Here is a 21,743-nt window from a genome sequence, read left to right as displayed (position 1 = left end):
AAATTTGGACTACATGTCTGTGCATAAAAATACTACATTAAATATATCCTGCAGGTGATAATTTATTATGTATATAATGTATGTTTTACATAAATAACAAGTATGTATAATGTATGAGGCATATACACATTAAAAAGCCACCTTAAGAAAGTGAATGGCCTGCTAAACAAAGAAAACAAATCTTGTTTTTGTGTATCAAAAAACATTGTAGTAAGGGAACATATATTTTAAAGGACCTGTCAACACAGTAGATTTTCATAATCAACAAATGCAAGAGAACAAGACAATGCAATAGCACTTGGTCTGAACTTCAAATGAGTAGTAGATTTTTTTCTGACAATTTTAAAAGTTATGTCAATTTCCACTCCCCCCTGTACCATGTGACAGCCATCAGCCAATCACAAATGCATACACGTACCATGTGACAGCCATCAGGCAATCACAAACACGTTTATTCTTGCACATGCTCAGTAGGAGCTGGTGACTCAAAAAGTTTGAATATAAAAAGACTGTGCACATTTTGATAATGGAAGTAAATTGGAAAGTTGTTTAAAATTGCATACTCTATCTGAATAATGAAAGTTTAATTTTCACTTGAGTGTCCCTTTAAGCAACTGTGTATTTTTATAAATTTTATGTTAGTTTCATACTGGGAATATGACTAATTTAAGGACTCTGAAATGCAAGGAATTTCTAGAAAGTAAATATTAATCAAGATGTAAGCATGAGTCACAAAGAATTTGGAGAATGTTATTCTCAAAAAGGTAATTAAGCAAGAGCTCAAAAAGTGGTCACAAGTCTTTAGCAGCGAAGGAGGAGATACATTCCTACAGATTCAGTTGATTAAAAAATATAATAATAATAATAATAATAATAAAATATATATATATATATATATATATATATATATATATATATATATATATATATATACACAAATTTTTTTTTTTTTTTTTTAACACACATATGACACTGGTGTTTAGTTTAACAGATGATCATGGGATGCCGACAAGTTATCATTGTAAAACTATCACAACACAGAGACAAATGACGACGGGTATCTACAAGTATTGATCCTGAATTCACACAAATGAGGGTCAAAGGGAGCAGAATGCTGAGTCAAGTTTGCTGATCAATTGAGAAAGTTATATATTCTCTTGACAATTACTAGAAAGTTTATTTACTGTTTCACATTTTAGATTTTCACTGCTCTGCCTTGACCTAGCAGATCAGCTATTGAACAATTGGAAAAGCCAATCTAGTAAGCAATTTATGAGCCACAAATACTACAGATTGTTTTTAAAGAGACAGAAAACCATTAAAAGATGATATCATGTATATGGAAAACACAAGTTTTATTTTCTCAGTACACGAACATCCATTAAAATAAATGTAATGCATCTAAAAGAGAAGATTTAAAATTAAAAAAAAAAAAGATTGCTGGCAGATGTGTGTAAATAATAAATGAAGGCTAAATTATACCATTGATTTAATTATGTTTACAATTACTTCTAACAATGACATATTAACCCCTTAAGGACCAAGGACGTAAAGGGTATGTCCTATAAAAATGTTATTGGAAGGTTTTCAAGAACTGGAAGTGATCGTGATTGCTTCCAGCTGCTTTCATGTTATTGCAGTGATGCCTCGATATTTTAAGCATCCGATGAAGAGAGTCACTCTGTGGCCCTCTCTGCATCGGCCAGCGATGGTGCTAGATCCGGATCCTGAGTGTCTGGGATAGCGCGAGGGGGTGGGGCTCGGGAGCTAGCTCACGCACGGACATTAACAATATGTCCGTTGTGCAAGGAGGGAGAGGGAAATAAAATGTTTGTAAAAGGGATTAGGGAGGGGGTAGGGCAGCTACACTACAGAAAATGGGGTGCTTAGTTTATTTTAGAAAAAATGGCAATTTTTTTTAGTAAACTGGGTAATGGCAGACAGCTGCCAGTACCTCAGATGGCGGCCATTAGGTCGATGGGGGACTCAGAGCGGTTTGGGGGGGGGGGGGGGTAATGGGGGATCCTACACACATTTATTTTTATACTGGCAGACTTTCTGCTAATACTTAAGCTGGCGGTGACAATTGTGGGGTGGGAAAGGGAAGGGAGCTATTTGAAGGGGGTCAGGGGGTGGGATGTGTCAGGCGGGAGGCTGATCTCTACACAAAAGTTAAAATTAACCCTACAAGCTACCTAATTAACCCCTTCACTGCTAGGTATAATACATGTGTGGTGCACAGCGGCATTTAGCGTCCTTCTAATTACCAAAAAGCAATGCCAAAGCCATATAAGTCTGCCATTTCTGAACAAAGGGGATCCCAGAGAAACATTTACAACCATTTGTGCCATAATTCCACAAGCTGTTTGTAAATAATTTCAGTGAGAAACCTAAAGTTTGTGAAAAAGTGAACAATTTTTTTTCATTTGATCTTATTTGGCGGTGAAATGGTGGCATTAAATATACCAAAATGGGCCTAGATCAATACTTTGGGTTGTCTACTAAAAAAAAAAATATATATATACACATGTAAAGGGTTATTTAAGGATTCCTGACAGATATCAGTTTTACAATGTAACTATCGCTTCTTTTGAAAACAAAAATGCTTTGCCCTACAACTTGCAAAAAAAGCAAACATGTAAACATTGGGTATTTCTAAACTCAGGACAAAATTTAGAGATTTTGGAGGTTGTAGAACAGATTTTGGGGGTCAAAGTTAGAAAAATGTTTTTTTTCCATTTTTTCATCATATTTTATATTCTTTTTTTTATAGTAAATTATAAGATATGATGAAAATAATGGTATCTTTAGAAAGTCAATTTAATGGCGAGAAAAGCGGTATATAATATGTGTAAGTACAGTAAATGAGTAAGAGGAAAATTACAGCTTAACACACACACTGCAGAAATGTAAAAATAGTCCTGGTCCCAAATGGTCAGAAAATTAAAAAGTGTTGTGGTCACTAAGGGGTTAACTTGATTCACTCACAAACTATTCAACATTTAAAGGGGAAACGAAACCCAAATTTTTCTTTCATGATTCAGAGCATACAATTTTAAACAATTTTCCAATTGACTTCTATAATCTAATTTGCTTCATTCTCTTGATATCTTTTGTTGAAAAGCATATCTAGATAGGCTCAGTAGCTGCTGATTGGTGGCTGCACATAGATGCCTCCTGTGATTGGCTCACCCATGTGCATTGCTATTTCTTAAACAAAGGATATCTGAAGAATGAAGCAAATTAAATAATAGAAGTAAATTGAAATGTTTAAAATTGTATTCTCTATCTGAAAATGAAAAGAATATTATTGCGTTCAATGTCCCTTTAAGATAAAAATGATCATGTGACTCTACAAACAACCTGTGTATTCACAGTATATTGTTTCGGAATGTGACCAAAAGAACCGTACCTGAGACTGTAAGGATTTACAAGCATCCACCCCGGCTAACGTACACTGACGTCTTTGCAGATTTTCAACCATTATTTGGCCAAACCGGTCCTCCATATTCACCTAACAAGAAAGTAGGAAAAAACATTTTTAAAAGGTTATTTTACTTTGAAAAAAAAAAAAAAAAAAAAAACACACACAAAAAAAAAAAACAACAACTTAACATGCATATAAAATAGCAACATCTGCCCATAAAAAGTTTCCATTTATCAAATTTGCTTTATTCTCATGTTATTCTTTGTTGAAGAGATATCTAGATAGTGCGCACATGTCTGGAGAGCTACATGACAGGAAAACAGAAATGTATTAGGCAAGCATAAATGTTTTCTCTTGTAGTGTATCCAGTCCACGGGTTCATCCATTACTTGTGGGATATTCTCCTTCCCAACAGGAAGTTGCAAGAGGACACCCACAGCAGAGCTGTCTATATAGCTCCTCCCCTAACTGCCACCCCCAGTCATTCGACCGAAGACAAGCAAGAAAAAAAGGAGAAACTATAGGGTGCAGTGGTGACTGTAGTTTAAAAATAAAAAAACACCTGCCTTAAAGTGACAGGGCGGGCCGTGGACTGGATACACCACAAGAGAAAGAAATTTATCAGGTAAGCATACATTTTGTTTTCTCTTGTAAGGTGTATCCAGTCCACGGGTTCATCCATTACTTGTGGGATACCAATACCAAAGCTTTAGGACACGGATGAAGGGAGGGACAAGGCAGGTACTTAAACGGAAGGCACCACTGCCTGTAAGACCTTTCTCCCAAAAATAGCCTCCGAAGAAGCAAAAGTATCAAATTTGGAAAATTTGGAAAAAGTATGAAGCGAAGACCAAGTTGCCGCCTTACAAATCTGTTCAACAGAGGCCTCATTTTTAAAAGCCCATGTGGAAGCTACCGCTCTAGTAGAATGAGCTGTAATTCTTTCAGGAGGCTGCTGGCCAGCAGTCTCATAAGCCAAACGGATTATGCTTCTTAGCCAAAAAGAAAGAGAAGTTGCCGAAGCCTTTTGGCCTCTCCTCTTTCCAGAGTAGACAACAAACAATGCAGATGTTTGACGAAAATCCTTAGAAGCTTGCAAATAAAACTTTAAAGCACGAACCACGTCAAGATTGTGTAACAGACGTTCCTTCTTTGAAGAAGGATTAGGACACAGCGACGGAACAACAATTTCCTGATTGATATTCCTATTAGATACTACCTTAGGAAGAAAACCAGGTTTGGTACGCAAAACTACCTTATCTGCGTGAAAGATCAGATAAGGGGAATCACACTGCAAGGCAGATAACTCTGAGACTCTTCGAGCCGAAGAGATAGCTACTAGAAACAGAACTTTCCAAGATAACAGCTTGATATCTATGGAATGCAAGGGTTCAAACGGAACCCCTTGAAGAACTTTAAGAACTAAATTTAAACTCCATGGCGGAGCAACAGGTTTAAACACAGGCTTGATTCTAACTAAAGCCTGACAAAACGCCTGAACGTCTGGAATCAGCCAGGCGCTTGTGTAAAATGATAGACAGAGCAGAAATCTGTCCCTTTAAGGAACTAGCCGATAATCCCTTTTCCAATCCATCTTGGAGAAAAGATAGTATCCTAGGAATCCTGACCTTACTCCACGAGTAACCCTTGGATTCACACCAATGAAGATATTTACACCATATCTTATGATAGATTTTCCTGGTGACAGGCTTTCGAGCCTGAATCAAGGTATCAATGACCGACTCAGAGAAACCACACTTTGATAAAATCAAGCGTTCAATCTCCAAGCAGTCAGACGCAGAGAAACTAGATTTGGATGTTTGAATGGACCTTGAAGCAGAAGGTCCTGCCTCAGCGGCAGAGTCCATGGTAGGAAGGATGACATGTCCACCAGATCTGCATACCAAGTCCTGCGTGGCCATGCAGGTGCTATCAAAATCACAGAAGCTCTCTCCTGCTTGATCTTGACAATCAGACGAGGGAGGAGAGGAAATGGTGGAAACACATAAGCCAGGCTGAAGGACCAGGGCGATGCTAGAGCATCTATCAGCGTCGCCTGGGGATCCCTTGACCTGGCCCCGTAATGAGAAAGCTTGGCGTTCTGACGAGACGCCATCAGATCCAGTTCTGGTTTGCCCCATAGATGAATAAGCTGGGCAAATACCTCCGGATGGAGCTCCCACTACCTCCGGATGAAAAGTCTGCCAACTTAGAAAATCCGCCTCCCAGTTCTCTACTCCTGGGATATGGATAGCTGAGAGATGGCAAGAGTGAATCTCTGCCCATAGAATTATCTTGGAAATGTCAGGGCACAGGTAAATACATATTTATATATATATATATATATATATATGTATGTCAATAGGACAGGGAAATATGTTTATGTATGAAACCATATTTGTATCAGATATTACTGGAATAAGGTTTAAATTCTGATGTCAGACAGAAACCTTCACAAATTGAATATACATCTCCAGGCTGAGCTACAGACAACAGGTCCCAAGAAACAAAGGAAAACATTTGCTTCTTAATTAGGAAGTGCAAATTCCATAGCACTCTGTACCCCATGTGGTGAGCAAAAGAAGAAGAGCCTGGATACACACTCATATATGAACTTCCTGCCAACAAAAGGAGCTGAAAATTGACAGCTGCCTGTTAAGTGTGTGGCTGATAACATCAGAATACACGTGACACAGACATTGTGTCTGGGGGTTAGGATAACACAGTGAAGACACATGGCTTACATTATGATTTCAAAGCAACTGTAGTTAGATTTCAAATAAAATATATAGGAAATAAATTCAGATATACATAGAAATGATATATATGTTTTGAAAACAAAAGATCTTACTGAGCCTCTGTGTTTTTAAGAATATAAATAAATACTTATGGACCATAGACATATGAATGCTTGGACCACGTCTAATAATTATTTCTATTTTTATTGCAGACAACCATTGGTCATGAGCATCAATCTATGCACTTAGAAAGAGATGGAATGCCTACATGAAATAAAATGTCATATCATATGAATGTGCAATAAATGTTTATAAAGTTTTAAATACATCTCTTAAAATATAGTGAGATGAAGATATGGAAGTTACTTTGATGTGATAGGACTATGAGATATACATTTTCTGTTAGGCTAAATGAAATATAAATTATTTTAATATAATGTTAGATATATGTGATGTTTCATATCAAAATGATCAGAAAATTCATTAAGATATAACTTATCCAATACAAATATTGCGAATAGTTGTTGCAGTAAATTATGATAAAATGAATAACCATTTCATAGAAATACTGATTTAAGTTGTTTCAAATGTTGCTGTGTCTGTTTGTGCTGCCACCTGGTGTTATGTTGCGAGAACTACAGCCAGAAGGTTCTTTCTGGCTGTTAAAAATGAAATTTCCAAGGGCCAATCCGATTAGATTTCCCAGATAACCAATGGGAAGGTCAGCTCCCGTAGTGCCACCCACATGATGTCATCAATGATTGAAAACATATATAAGTAAGCAAAAGATAAATGGAGAAGAAGGCTGTTTTTAACTTTGGATGATATCTGCTGCTGGGCATTTTAAAACCAATTTAAACAAGCTGACTACCTCCTTCTCATTGATTGCAAAAATTACTTATCTGTCTTCTGAGATGACCTAAAGACCGCTACGAATTGGTTCAAAATTGGTGAAGTATATTGTATTTTAAATTGGTAATCATAAGCCTATGTATTGTTTAAATCTGTATCTGATTTGCTAAGTAAATCATCTGTGTTCTGATATTGTAAGTTAATTTTGTATTAGGATTGCAGTTAAATAGCAGAACATATATATTATCCTATTGCTTAAATTAACACTGTAAATCATATTGCTGAATGTTTGTAACTGCTATTTTAGGTCTCATTGTAATATTTTAAATGCAGCTCTGAATGAAAGATTGGGTTTAAAGTAAATTGGCATGAGCTTTGCATAGCATATTTTAAATAGTTTTTGTTTTAACGCATATAATATTGACTCATATTCTAATCATTACAAATATGTACGTATCAACATGTTCATAGTTATTTACTAATAATAAAGAATTCAGATATTTAGATTAATTTTATTGTCTTAGCAAATGTATGTTTGATTGCAGGTTTAGTTTAAAGGAAGATTGTTAAATATATTCCCTGCCATATACTTACACATTGTTTAGAGAATACTGCTAAGATTTTCATAAATATACTGACAGAAACCTCCATCATGGCAAGGGGGCTCCTTGTTCCCCCCTGATGGTTGATATAGGCTACAGTCGTGATATTGTCCGACTGAAATCTGATGAACTTGGCCGCAGCTAGTTGAGGCCAAGCCTGAAGAGCATTGAATATCGCTCTTAGTTCCAGAATGTTTATCGGAAGGAGGGCTTCCTCCTGAGTCCACGAACCCTGAGCCTTCAGGGAGTTCCAGACTGCGCCCCAACCCAGAAGGCTGGCATCTGTCGTCACTATAGTCCACTCTGGCCTGCGGAAACTCATTACCCTGGACAGATGGACCCGAGATAACCACCAGAGAAGAGAATCCCTGGTCTCTTGATCTAGATCTAACAGAGGAGACAAATCTGTGTAGTCCCCATTCCACTGGTTGAGCATGCAAAGTTGCAGTGGTCTGAGATGTAGGCGGGCAAACGGAACTATGTCCATTGCCGCTACCATTAGGCCGATCATTTCCATACACTGAGCCACTGAGGAGTGGAATGAAGAGCACGGCAAGAGGTTAGAAGCTTTGATATCCTGACTTCTGTCAGAAAATTTTTCATTTCTACTGAATCTATTAGAGTTCCTAGGAAGGAAACTCTTGTGAGAGGAGAGAGAGAACTCTTTTCAATGTTCACTTTCCACCCATGAGACCTCAGAAAGGCCAGAACAATGTCCGTATGGGACTTGGCGATTTGAAGAGTCGACGCCTGAATCAGAATGTCGTCTAGGTAAGGGGCTACCGCTATGCCCCGCGGCCTTAGAACCGCCAGAAGGGACCCTAGAACCTTCGTAAAGATTCTTGGTGCCGTGGCTAACCCGAAGGGAAGAGCCACAAACTGGTAATTCCTGTCTAGAAAGGCAAACCTGAGGAACTGATGATGATCTCTGTGAATCGGAATGTGGAGATAGGCATATATTGACCCTCCTGAATCATAGGGAGGATGGTTCGGATTGTTTCCATCTTGAAGGATGGGACCCTGAGAAATTTGTTTAGGATCTTGAGATCCAAGATTGGTCTGAAAGTTCCCTCTTTCTTAGTAACTATAAACAGATTTGAATAGAAGCCCTGCCCCTGTTCCTCCTTTGGAACTGGGTGGATCACTCCCATAACTAGTAGGTCTTGAACGCAATGTAAGAATGCCTCTCTCTTTATCTGGTTTGCAGATAATTGTGAGAGATGAAATCTCCCCTTTGGAGATGAAGCTTTGAAATCCAGAAGATATCCCTGGGAAACAATCTCCAGAGCCCAGGGATCCTGGACGTCTCTTGCCCAAGCCTGGGCGAAGAGAGAAAGTCTGACCCCCACTAGATCCGGTCCCGGATCGGGGGCTACTCCTTCATGCTGTCTTAGAGGCAGCCGCAGGCTTCTTGGCCTGCTTCCCCTTGTTCCAAGCCTGGTTAAGTCTCCAGACTGGTGTGGGCAAAATTTCCCTCTTGTTTGGCATTAGAGGAAGTTGAAGCTACGCCACTCTTGAAGTTTCGAAAAGAACGAAAATTATTCTGTTTGGTCTTTAACTTATTGGACCTATCCTGAGGAAGGACGTGGCCTTTTCCTCCAGTAATATCAGAAATGATCTCCTTCAGACCAGGCCCGAATAGGGTCTGTCCCTTGAAGGGGATGTTAAGACGTTTAGACTTTGAAGTAACGTCTGCTGACCAGGACTTAAGCCATAGCGCCCTACGCGCCAAAATGGCAAAACCTGAATTCTTAGCCGTTAGTTTGGTTAACTGAAAAACGGCGTCAGAAATAAAGGAATTAGCTAACTTAAGAGCTTTAATCCTGTCTAGAATGTTGTCTAACGGGGTCTCTACCTGTAGAGCCTCCTCGAAAGACTCGAACCAAAAAGCCGCTGCAGCAGTAACTGGGGCTATGCATGCAAGAGGCTGGAGGATAAAACCTTGATGTATAAAAATTATCTTAAGGATGCCCTCCAATTTTTTATCCATAGGATCTAGGAAAGCACAACTGTCCTCGACGGGGATAGTTGTACGCTTAGCTAGGGTAGAGACTGCTCCCTCCACCTTAGGAACCGACTGCCACGAGTCCCGCATGGCGGCATCTATGGGAAACATCTTTTTGAAAGCAGGAGGGGGAGAGAACGGCACACCTGGTCTATCCCATTCCTTAGTAATAATTTCCGAAAACCTCTTAGGGACTGGAAAAACATCAGTGTAAACAGGCACTGCAAAGTATTTGTCCATTTTACACAATTTCTCTGGAACCACAATGGGGTCACAGTCATCCAGAGTCGCTAAAACCTTCCTAAGCAATAAGCGGAGGTGTTCAAGCTTAAATTTAAACGCTGTCATTTCAGAATCAGGCTGAAGTAACGCCCTCCCCGAGTCTGAAATGTCACCCACAGATAGAAGCTCACCTGCCTCAGCTTCTGAGCATTGTGAGGGTATATCGGACACAGGCATTAAAGCGTCAGAAAGCTCTGTATTAGTTCTAGCCCCAGAGCTGTCTCGCTTTCCTTGTAACCCTGGCAGTTTGGAAAATACCTCTGTGAGGGTATTATTCATAACTGCCGCCATGTCCTGCAAGGTAAACGAATTAGACGCGCTAGATGTACTTGGCGTCACTTGAGCGGGAGTTATAAGTTCTGACACGTGGGGAGAGTTAGATGGCATAATCTCCCTTTTTTTAGTCAGACAATCCCCTGGAGATAAATCTTTAAGCTCCATAATATGGTCTTTATAGTTTATAGAAATTTCCGTACATTTGGTACACATTCTAAGAGGGGGTTCCACCATGGCTTCTAAACATATTGAACAAGGAGTTTCCTCTATGTCAGAGATGTTTAACAGACTAGTGATGAGACAAGCAAGCTTGGAAAACACTTTAATAAAGGTAAAACAGCAATTAAACAAAAACGTTACTGTGCCTTTAAGAGAAAAAAACTAACACTTAAACTGCAAAAGAGTGAAAAAATAAAGCAAATTCTTTGAAATTTGTACAGTGTGTGTAAGGGACTAAAGCAGCATTGCACCCACTTGCAAATGGATGATTAACCCCTTAGGCCACAAACCGGATTGCAAAACGTTAAAAAACATTAAAAGACAGTTGAGCACCCTGCCGCAGCTCTGCTGAGGCTCCTACCTGCCCTCAAATACGATTATGTGCAGAAATAAACCCCTTGTAATGGTCCTCAGGTGTCAGGGGACTCCTCTAGGGAAGCTGGATGTCTCAGACTGAATAAAAACTGCGCATTTAGAGCGCTAAAATAGGCCCCTCCCACCATGTACTGGATGCCAGAGGGGCCTTAAGAAAGTACTCCTAGGAGTGTCTGATTAGCCATGTGGAAACTAGGCCCCAAATAAAGAGTTATCTCCCTCAGAGGAAAAACGTCCTATTTTTAAAATCATGTAAACGTTTTGTCCCTAAGTAATATAAGTATTAACATGAGTATTACCCTGTTCTGTAAGCATGATCCCAGTCGCTGTTAAATCACTGCATCAGGCTTACCTCAGTACACAAGGCTCTGTCAGTATTTTCTAGAACTCATATCATCTCTCTAGAATTAAAATTACTGAACATACCTCAAGGCAGGTAATCTGCAGGCCGTTCCCCCAACTGAAGTTGTCCCATATTCTTCAGTTATGTGTGAGAACAGCAGTAGACCTTAGTTACAAACCGCTAAGATCATCAAATCTCCAGGTAGAACTCTTCTTCTAATTTCTGCCTGAGAGTAAAACAGTACAACGTCGGTACCGTTTAAAAATAACAAACTCTTGATTGAAGGTAAAACTACACTAAGTCACCACATATCTCTTGATACTTCCTTTCTTGTCGAAAGTTGCAAGAGAATGACTGGGGGTGGCAGTTAGGGGAAGAGCTATATAGACAGCTCTGCTGTGGGTGTCCTCTTGCAACTTCCTGTTGGGAAGGAGAATATCCCACAAGTAATGGATGAACCCGTGGACTGGATACACCTTACAAGAGAAATAGTGCTGCCATCTAGTGCTCTTGCTAATGTATAACATTGCTGCAAACCTGCTGCAGACACGTGCACGCTCCTGAACTTACCTTCCTGGTTTTCAACAATGGACAACAGGAAAACAAAGTTAATTTGATAAGTAAATAAGTAAATTGGAAAGTTGTTTAAAATAGTATGTTCTATCTGAATAATGAAAGGAAAATATCAGGCTTTATGTCCCAGCTGTATTTTACAAGTACAGAGTGGCGTCAGTTAATTTAGGAGATTCCGTGGTTAGTCGGTTACCTGTTCATAGTTTATAAACATGGCCGTAGGAAACGTGTCTGCTGCCCACTTCAATAGACTTGCGGACTGCCCAAGAGACATGTACACCAGCACACATTCTGCAACCAGAAGGGTCGGCAAACTGAAAGATAGAGACTCACTGTGAGGGCCAAGGAGGCAGTGAAATAACTATAAACACAAACTGCAGGGTGAATCATCATGCCTTTCATCTCACTATTAATATACTTATGAACCAGTGTACACTATAAGTATGTATGTAACTAGAAAGGGATACATTGCAGGGGTTAAGGAGAAGCAATGCACTACTGGGAGCTAGATAAAACACATTTGGGGAGCCTATAACAGGAGACATTCTGTCACTATATAAATCCCTGGTAAGATCTCACCTTGAGTGTGGAGTCCAGTTCTGGGGACTGATCGCAAAAAAGATATTGCAGAACTAGAAAAAGGTCAGAGAAGGGCCACAAAGCTAATAAGGGGAATGGATAATTTAAGCTATGGAGGAGAGGCTAGCCAAACTGAGAGGTGACATGATTACTTTATATAAATATATTCAAGGCCCATATACAGAGATGGCAGAAGCTCTGTTTATTTTAATTAAATGGTTTGTGACAAGAGGTCACAATTTAAGGTTGGAGGAAAGGAGATTTAATCTCCTGCAACTGAAACGTTTTTTCACTGTAAGAGCAATACAATTGAGGAACTCATTACCAAAGGAGGTAGTGAATGCCAATACCCTAGATACATTTAAAAATTGTTTGGATACATTTCGGTCTAGAAACCCAATTCATGGATACGATTGCTTGTATTAAATGGGTCACCTTTTAGTGGGATTTTTTAAGTTTAACTGGAGCTTTTTGTAAGTATTTTAGATTTGTATAGGTTGAACACAATGGACTTCCGTCTTTTTTCAACCTCATCTACTATGTTACATGTGTGTGCAGTCATCAATCAGCAGCTATCTCCCAGTAGTAGTGCTGCTTCTGAGCATACCTAGGTATACATTCCAGCAAAGGATGCCAAGTTAAGTAAATTGAAAACTATCATAAAATTACATGATCTGTCTGAATCATGAAAAACATAATTTATGCTTACCTGATAAATTCCTTTCTTCTGTTGTGTGATCAGTCCACGGGTCATCATTACTTCTGGGATATAACTCCTCCCCAACAGGAAATGCAAGAGGATTCACCCAGCAGAGCTGCATATAGCTCCTCCCCTCTACGTCACTCCCAGTCATTCGACCAAGAATCAACGAGAAAGGAGAAACCAAGGGTGAAGTGGTGACTGGAGTATAATTTAAAAGATATTTACCTGCCTTAAAAAACAGGGCGGGCCGTGGACTGATCACACAACAGAAGAAAGGAATTTATCAGGTAAGCATATATTATGTTTTCTTCTGTTATGTGTGATCAGTCCACGGGTCATCATTACTTCTGGGATACCAATACCAAAGCAAAAGTACACGGATGACGGGAGGGATAGGCAGGCTCATTATACAGAAGGAACCACTGCCTGAAGAACCTTTCTCCCAAAAATAGCCTCCGAAGAAGCAAAAGTGTCAAATTTGTAAAATTTGGAAAAAGTATGAAGCGAAGACCAAGTTGCAGCCTTGCAAATCTGTTCAACAGAGGCCTCATTCTTAAAGGCCCAAGTGGAAGCCACAGCTCTAGTAGAATGAGCTGTAATTCTTTCAGGAGGCTGCTGTCCAGCAGTCTCATAGGCTAAACGAATTATGCTACGAAGCCAGAAGGAGAGAGAGGTAGCCGAAGCCTTATGACCTCTCCTCTGACCAGAGTACACGACAAACAGGGAAGACGTTTGTCGAAAATCCTTAGTTGCCTGCAAGAAGAACTTGAGGGCACGAACTACATCCAGATTGTGTAGAAGACGTTCCTTCTTTGAAGAAGGATTCGGGCACAGGGAAGGCACCACGATCTCTTGATTGATGTTCCTGTTAGTGACTACCTTAGGTAAGAACCCAGGTTTTGTACGCAGAACTACCTTATCTGAATGAAAAATCAAATAAGGAGAATCACAATGTAAAGCTGATAACTCAGAGACTCTCCGAGCCGAAGAAATAGCCATTAAAAATAACACTTTCCAAGATAACAACTTTATATCAATGGAATGAAGGGGTTCAAATGGAACTCCTTGTAGAACGTTAAGAACAAGGTTTAAACTCCATGGCGGAGCAACAGTTTTAAACACAGGCTTGATCCTAGCTAAAGCCTGACAAAAGGCCTGGACATCTGGATTTTCTGACAGACGCCTGTGTAACAAGATGGACAGAGCTGAGATCTGTCCCTTTAATGAACTAGCCGATAAACCCTTTTCTAAACCTTCTTGTAGAAAGGACCATATCCTAGGAATCCTAACCTTACTCCAGGAGTAACCTTTGGATTCGCACCAGTATAGGTATTTACGCCATATCTTATGGTAAATCCTTCTGGTAACAGGCTTCCTAGCCTGTATCAGGGTATCAATAACCGACTCAGAAAAACCACGTTTTGATAAAATCAAGCGTTCAATTTCCAAGCAGTCAGCTTCAGAGAAGTTAGATTTTGATGTTCGAATGGACCCTGTATCAGAAGGTCCTGTCTTAGAGGTAGAGACCAAGGCGGACAGGATGACATGTCCACTAGATCTGCATACCAAGTCCTGCGTGGCCATGCAGGCGCTATTAGAATCACTGATGCTCTCTCCTGTTTGATTTTGGCAATCAATCGAGGAAGCAGCGGGAAGGGTGGAAACACATAAGCCATCCCGAAGTTCCAAGGTGCTGTCAAAGCATCTATCAGAACCGCTCCCGGATCCCTGGATCTGGACCCGTAGCGAGGAAGTTTGGCGTTCTGGCGAGACGCCATGAGATCTATCTCTGGTTTGCCCCAACTTCGAAGTATTTGGGCAAAGACCTCCGGATGAAGTTCCCACTCCCCCGGATGAAAAGTCTGGCGACTCAAGAAATCCGCCTCCCAGTTCTCCACTCCCGGGATGTGGATTGCTGACAGGTGGCAAGAGTGAGACTCTGCCCAGCGAATTATCTTTGATACTTCCATCATTGCTAGGGAGCTTCTTGTCCCTCCTTGATGGTTGATGTAAGCTACAGTCGTGATGTTGTCCGACTGAAACCTGATGAACCCGAGTTTTTAACTGGGGCCAAGCCAGAAGGGCATTGAGAACTGCTCTCAATTCCAGAATGTTTATTGGCAGGAGACTTTCCTCCTGATTCCATTGTCCCTGAGCCTTCAGAGAATTCCAGACAGCGCCCCAACCTAGTAGGCTGGCGTCTGTTGTTACAATTGTCCAGTCCGGCCTGCTGAATGGCATCCCCCTGGACAGATGTGGCCGAGAAAGCCACCATAGAAGAGAGTTTCTGGTCTCTTGATCCAGATTCAGAGTAGGGGACAAGTCTGAGTAATCCCCATTCCACTGACTCAGCATGCACAATTGCAGCGGTCTGAGATGTAGACGTGCAAAGGGTACTATGTCCATTGCTGCTACCATTAAGCCGATCACCTCCATGCATTGAGCTACTGACGGGAGTTGAATGGAATGAAGGACACGGCATGCATTTAGAAGCTTTGTTAATCTGTCTTCTGTCAGATAAATCTTCATTTCTACAGAATCTATAAGAGTCCCCAAGAATGGAACTCTTGTGAGAGGAAAGAGAGAACTCTTCTTTTCGTTCACTTTCCATCCATGCGACCTTAGAAATGCCAGAACTAACTCTGTATGAGACTTGGCAGTTTGAAAGCTTGAAGCTTGTATCAGAATGTCGTCTAGGTACGGAGCTACCGAAATTCCTCGCGGTCTTAGTACCGCCAGAAGGGCACCCAGAACCTTTGTGAAGATTCTTGGAGCCGTAGCCAATCCGAATGGAAGAGCTACAAACTGGTAATGCCTGTCTAAGAAGGCAAACCTTAGATACCGGTAATGATCTTTGTGAATCGGTATGTGAAGGTAAGCATCCTTTAAATCCACTGTGGTCATGTACTGACCCTTTTGGATCATGGGTAAGATTGTCCGAATAGTTTCCATTTTGAACGATGGAACTCTTAGGAATTTGTTTAGGATCTTTAAATCCAAGATTGGCCTGAAAGTTCCCTCTTTTTTGGGAACCACAAACAGGTTTGAGTAAAACCCTTGTCCTTGTTCCGACCGCGGAACCGGATGGATCACTCCCATTAATAACAGATCTTGTACACAGCGTAGAAACGCTTCTTTCTTTATCTGGTTTGTTGACAACCTTGACAGATGAAATCTCCCTCTTGGGGGAGAGAATTTGAAGTCTAGAAGGTATCCCTGAGATATGATCTCTAGCGCCCAGGGATCCTGAACATCTCTTGCCCAAGCCTGGGCGAAGAGAGAGAGTCTGCCCCCCACTAGATCCGGTCCCGGATCGGGGGCCCTCGATTCATGCTGTCTTTGGGGCAGCAGCAGGTTTCCTGGCCTGCTTGCCCTTGTTCCAGGACTGGTTAGGTTTCCAGCCTTGTCTGTAACGAGCAACAGCTCCTTCCTGTTTTGGTGCAGTGGAAGTTGGTGCTGCTCCTGCTTTGAAATTCCGAAAGGGACGAAAATTAGACTGTCTAGCCTTAGCTTTGGCTTTGTCTTGAGGCAGGGCGTGGCCCTTACCTCCTGTAATGTCAGCGATAATTTCTTTCAAACCGGGCCCAAATAAAGTTTGCCCCTTGAAAGGTATATTAAGTAATTTGGACTTAGAAGTTACATCAGCTGACCAGGATTTTAGCCACAGCGCCCTACGTGCCTGAATGGCGAATCCTGAGTTCTTAGCCGTAAGTTTGGTTAAATGTACTACGGCCTCCGAAATGAATGAATTAGCTAGTTTAAGGACTCTAAGCCTGTCCGTAATGTCGTCCAGCGTAGCTGAACTAAGGTTCTCTTCCAGAGACTCAATCCAAAATGCTGCCGCAGCCGTAATCGGCGCGATGCATGCAAGGGGTTGCAATATAAAACCTTGTTGAACAAACATTTTCTTAAGGTAACCCTCTAATTTTTTATCCATTGGATCTGAAAAAGCACAGCTATCCTCCACCGGGATAGTGGTACGCTTAGCTAAAGTAGAAACTGCTCCCTCCACCTTAGGTACCGTTTGCCATAAGTCCCGTGTGGTGGCGTCTATTGGAAACATCTTTCTAAATATTGGAGGGGGTGAGAACGGCACACCGGGTCTATCCCACTCCTTAGTAACAATTTCAGTTAGTCTCTTAGGTATAGGAAAAACGTCAGTACTCGCCGGTACCGCAAAGTATTTATCCAACCTACACAATTTCTCTGGTATTGCAACAGTGTTACAATCATTAAGAGCCGCTAAAACCTCCCCTAGTAATACACGGAGGTTCTCTAATTTAAATTTTGAAATATCTGAATCCAATCTGTTTGGATCAGAACCGTCACCCACAGAATGAAGCTCTCCGTCCTCATGCTCTGCAAGCTGTGACGCAGTATCAGACATGGCCCTAGTATTATCAGCGCACTCTGTTCTCACCCCAGAGTGATCACGCTTGCCTCTTAGTTCTGGTAATTTAGCCAAAACTTCAGTCATAACAGTAGCCATATCTTGTAATGTTATCTGTAATGGCCGCCCAGATGTACTAGGCGCCACAATATCACGCACCTCCCGGGCGGGAGATGCAGGTACTGACACGTGAGGCGAGTTAGTCGGCATAACTCTCCCCTCGCTGTTTGGTGAAATTTGTTCAATTTGTACAGATTGGCTTTTATTTAAAGTAGCATCAATACAGTTAGTACATAAATTTCTATTGGGCTCCACCTTGGCATTGGAACAAATGACACAGGTATCTTCCTCTGAATCAGACATGTTTAACACACTAGCAATAAACTTGCAACTTGGTTACAATCTTATTTAACAAAAACGTACTGTGCCTCAAAGAAGCACTAAACGATTAAATGACAGTTGAATTAATGAACTGAAAAACAGTTATAGCATCAATCCTTGAAAACAACACAACTTTTAGCAAAGGTTTTCCCATTAGTAAAGTAACAATAATTAAATTTGAAACATAAAAATTATAGAGCAACGTTTTTAATCACAGTCAATATATAAGTCTCACAGCTCTGCTGAGAGAATCTACCTCCCTCCAAAGAAGTTTGAAGACCCCTGAGTTCTGTTAGAAATGAACCGGATCATGCAGGAAATACGAGAGTAACTGACTGGAAATTTTTGATGCGTAGCAAAGAGCGCCAAAAACGGCCCCTCCCCCTCACACACAGCAGTGAGAGAGAAACGAAACTGTCACAATTAAAACAAGCAACTGCCAAGTGGAAAAATAATGCCCAAACATTTATTCACTCAGTACCTCAGAAAATGCAAACGATTCTACATTCCAGCAAAAACGTTTAACATAATAAATACCTATTAAAAGGTTTAATGTACTTTTAACAGAGTAATTCCAGTGAAATACCATCCCCAGAATACTGAAGTGTAAAGTATACATACATGTCATTATAACGGTATGGCAGGATTTTCTCATCAATTCCATTCAGAAAATAAAAACTGCTACATACCTCAATGCAGATTCATCTGCCCGCTGTCCCCTGATCTGAAGCTTTTACCTCCCTCAGATGGCCGAGAAACAGCAATATGATCCTAACTACTCCGGTTAAAATCATAGTAAAAAACTCTGGTAGATTCTTCTTCAAACTCTGCCAGAGAGGTAATAACACGCTCCGGTGCTATTGTAAAATAACAAACTTTTGATTGAAGTTATAAAAACTAAGTATAATCACCATAGTCCTCTCACACATCCTATCTAGTCGTTGGGTGCAAGAGAATGACTGGGAGTGACGTAGAGGGGAGGAGCTATATGCAGCTCTGCTGGGTGAATCCTCTTGCATTTCCTGTTGGGGAGGAGTTATATCCCAGAAGTAATGATGACCCGTGGACTGATCACACATAACAGAAGAAATGTAATTATGACTTAAATGCCCCTTTAACAGAACATCATAGGGTAAAACTGTAAGAATCTCTTTAGTAAGAGCATTTAATTTTAAAGGGACAGTCAACTCCAGAATTTTTGTTTGTAAATAGTTAGATAATCACTTTATTGCCCATTCCACAGTTTTGCATAACCAAAAAAGTTATATTAATACACTTTTTACCTCTGATTACCTTGTAACTAAGCCTCTAAGACAGCCCTCTTGTTTCAGTTATTTTGATAGTCTTGCATTTTAGCCAATCAGTGCACTCTCATAAGTAACTTCACAGGAGTGAGCATAGTGTTATCTATATGACAAACATGAACTAGCGCTGTGAAAAACTGTAAAAATGCACAAAGATAAGAGTCAGCCTTCAAGGGCTTAGAAATTAGTATATGAGCCTACCTAGGTTTAGTATTCAACCAAGAGAACAAAGCAAATTTGATAATAGTAAATTGGAAAATTGTTTAAAATTGCATGCCCTATCTGAATCATGAAAGTTTAATTTTGACTAGACTATCCCTTTAAAGCAAAATAATTTTACTAAATGTTTAATACTTGCAAACAGGTTAAATAAGCAGACAAGACCCCTGTAGATGAGGATGCAAGCCAATCACTGGCCGTATTGCCTAAACCAGCTATCAGATTTGCAGTCTACACATTTAGAATCGGATAAAGCCCCATCCTTTTAAAGTGCACAGGCATGGCAAAATAAAATGTACTGAAACAATGCATGAGGTTTCCAAACAGCACGAGAAAACTTCAGGATGCCTTTAAATTTTACTAAGGTGCTAGCAAAAAAGATCCGTACAAAAGCTTATACTGTGATCCTTCAAAGAAACGAGAAATCAGAAGCAGTAAAAGAACACATGAACGACTCATAAAGACAGACACCTTACTGTGAGTCTAGGCCAAATTTCTTTAACTTGTCTTCCATATCTTTCAAGTCTCGGAGATCAGCACCAACCAGTGAATACCGAGTAGAATCCAAGCTGTGAGCATCTAAGGAAAATGTCAACCAGTTATCTCTTTATGGATCTAAACACACATTCTGACAGCAACATTTATTAGTAAGCACTTTGCTTTCGCTCTTGGCAGTTGTTAGCCGTGTCTGACCTACAATCAACAAAAGATCACTTGTTGCATCAGATGAAACCAGTTATATAAACGTCTGAATCAGCCACAGATGTATGTGTAAGTGATGGATAATAAAATACAATGATTCAGATTTATTTATCTGAATGAAAAGGTTATCAAATTAATTGTATATAGAGATGCACATTATATACCACTGCAAAGCAAATGCATAAATAAAATGCTTTAAAAACAGTAATTCTGTTAACAAAATCGTCATTATTTTACAGCGCGGTCTATTGAATATCTAATCTCTGTTGCTGTGGCCAATAAAAAAAAAAAAAAGTTCCTGCACTGATCAACCAAATCACTATATAGCATGTAGCGGGGTCATTGTTTTAAAATAACCCCCCCCCCCACACACACACACACTTTTCAGATTTAAAGAGGCATTAAATGCAAAATTTTAAAGTCTTCATAATATGCTTAAATATCTATAATTATAAAAAACAACAGCATTATATTGTAATGTAATGTATCTCTTGTTAAAGAATACTGCATATCGAGATAAGCACCCCTTAAGCTAAACTTTGAGGGACCTCACAGTACTCACGAGACGTCAAAATTAAACTGTTTGCCACAGTGCAAAACAGTGTTACAAACATTGCTACCATAGAGTGAAGGGAAAAAAAAAATAAAAGTTTAAAAATATACTTTGTGTATTATTTTGTTCCCTTTTGCTGTAAATTATGGTCTTTCGTATGCCTGTTAGAAGAGGAATTAACACATCTATGTGTCATACAGCCATTGGCTGCACACGCTAGTGACTTTTTTTTTTTATAATGGTCTCTAATTGGCCACAGCAGAGAAGGAAATCTACGCTACACAACACGATGGCGAATTTACACTTATTTTTTCAATATTGAAAAACTAACGCCTAGATTTAGAGTTTTGCGTTAGCCGTCAAAACCAGCGTTAGGGGCTACTAACGCTGGTTTTGGGCTACCGCTGGTATTTAGAGTCGTGTAGGTAAGGGTCTAACGCTCACTTTCCAGCCGTGACTTTTCCATACCGCAGATCCCCCTACGCCATTTGCGTATCCTATCTTTTCAATGGGATCTTTCTAACGCTTGTATTTAGAGTCTTGGCTGAAGTGAGCGTTAGAACTCTAACGACAAAACTCCAGCCGCAGAGAAAAGCCAGGAGTTAAGAGCTTTTTGGGCTAACGCCGGTTCATAAAGCTCTTAACTACTGTGCTCTAAAGTACACTAACACCTATAAACTACCTATGCACCCCTAAACCGAGGTCCCCCCACATCGCCGCCACTCTAATAAATTTTTTTAACCCCTAATCTGCCGACCGCACACCGCCGCAACCTACGTTATCCCTATGTACCCCTAATCTGCTGCCCCTAACACCGCCGACCCCTATATTATATTTATTAACCCCTAATCTGCCCCCCCCCAACGTCGCCGCCACCTACCTACAATTAACCCCTAATCTGCTGACCGGATGTCACCGCTACTCTAATAAAGTTATTAACCCCTAATCCGCCTCACTCCCGCCTCAAAAACCCTATAATAAATAGTATTAACCCCTAATCTGCCGACCGGACCTCGCCGCTACTCTAATAAATGGATTAACCCCTAAAGCTAAGTCTAACCCTAACACTAACACCCCCCTAAATTAAATATAATTTTTATCTAACGAAATAAAATAAATCTTATTAACTAAAGTATTCCTATTTAAAGCTAAATACTTACCTGTAAAATAAACCCTAATATAGCTACAATATAAAAATTATAATTATATTGTAGCTATTT

The 21,743-nt window shown here is 40.2% G+C and overlaps 1 protein-coding gene across 1 annotated transcript in view; it reads right to left on the bottom strand.

The window, feature by feature from the left end:
• The window catches only part of LCMT1 (leucine carboxyl methyltransferase 1), an 80,331-nt gene that overhangs the window by 36,109 nt on the left and 22,479 nt on the right, over positions 1–21,743 (bottom strand). Inside the window, exons 6-8 of the mRNA XM_053695178.1 lie at positions 19,745–19,847; positions 11,886–12,006; positions 3,413–3,514 (exon numbers count right to left, since the gene is read on the bottom strand). Of these exons, the coding sequence (XP_053551153.1) occupies positions 3,413–3,514; positions 11,886–12,006; positions 19,745–19,847 (326 nt within the window). The remainder of the gene's footprint in view (positions 1–3,412; positions 3,515–11,885; positions 12,007–19,744; positions 19,848–21,743) is intronic.

The sequence above is a fragment of the Bombina bombina genome, chromosome 11 (assembly GCF_027579735.1).
Source record: "Bombina bombina isolate aBomBom1 chromosome 11, aBomBom1.pri, whole genome shotgun sequence".
In the NCBI taxonomy this organism is placed as follows: Eukaryota; Metazoa; Chordata; class Amphibia; order Anura; family Bombinatoridae; genus Bombina; species Bombina bombina.
This window is presented reverse-complemented; position numbering and strand designations above follow the sequence as displayed.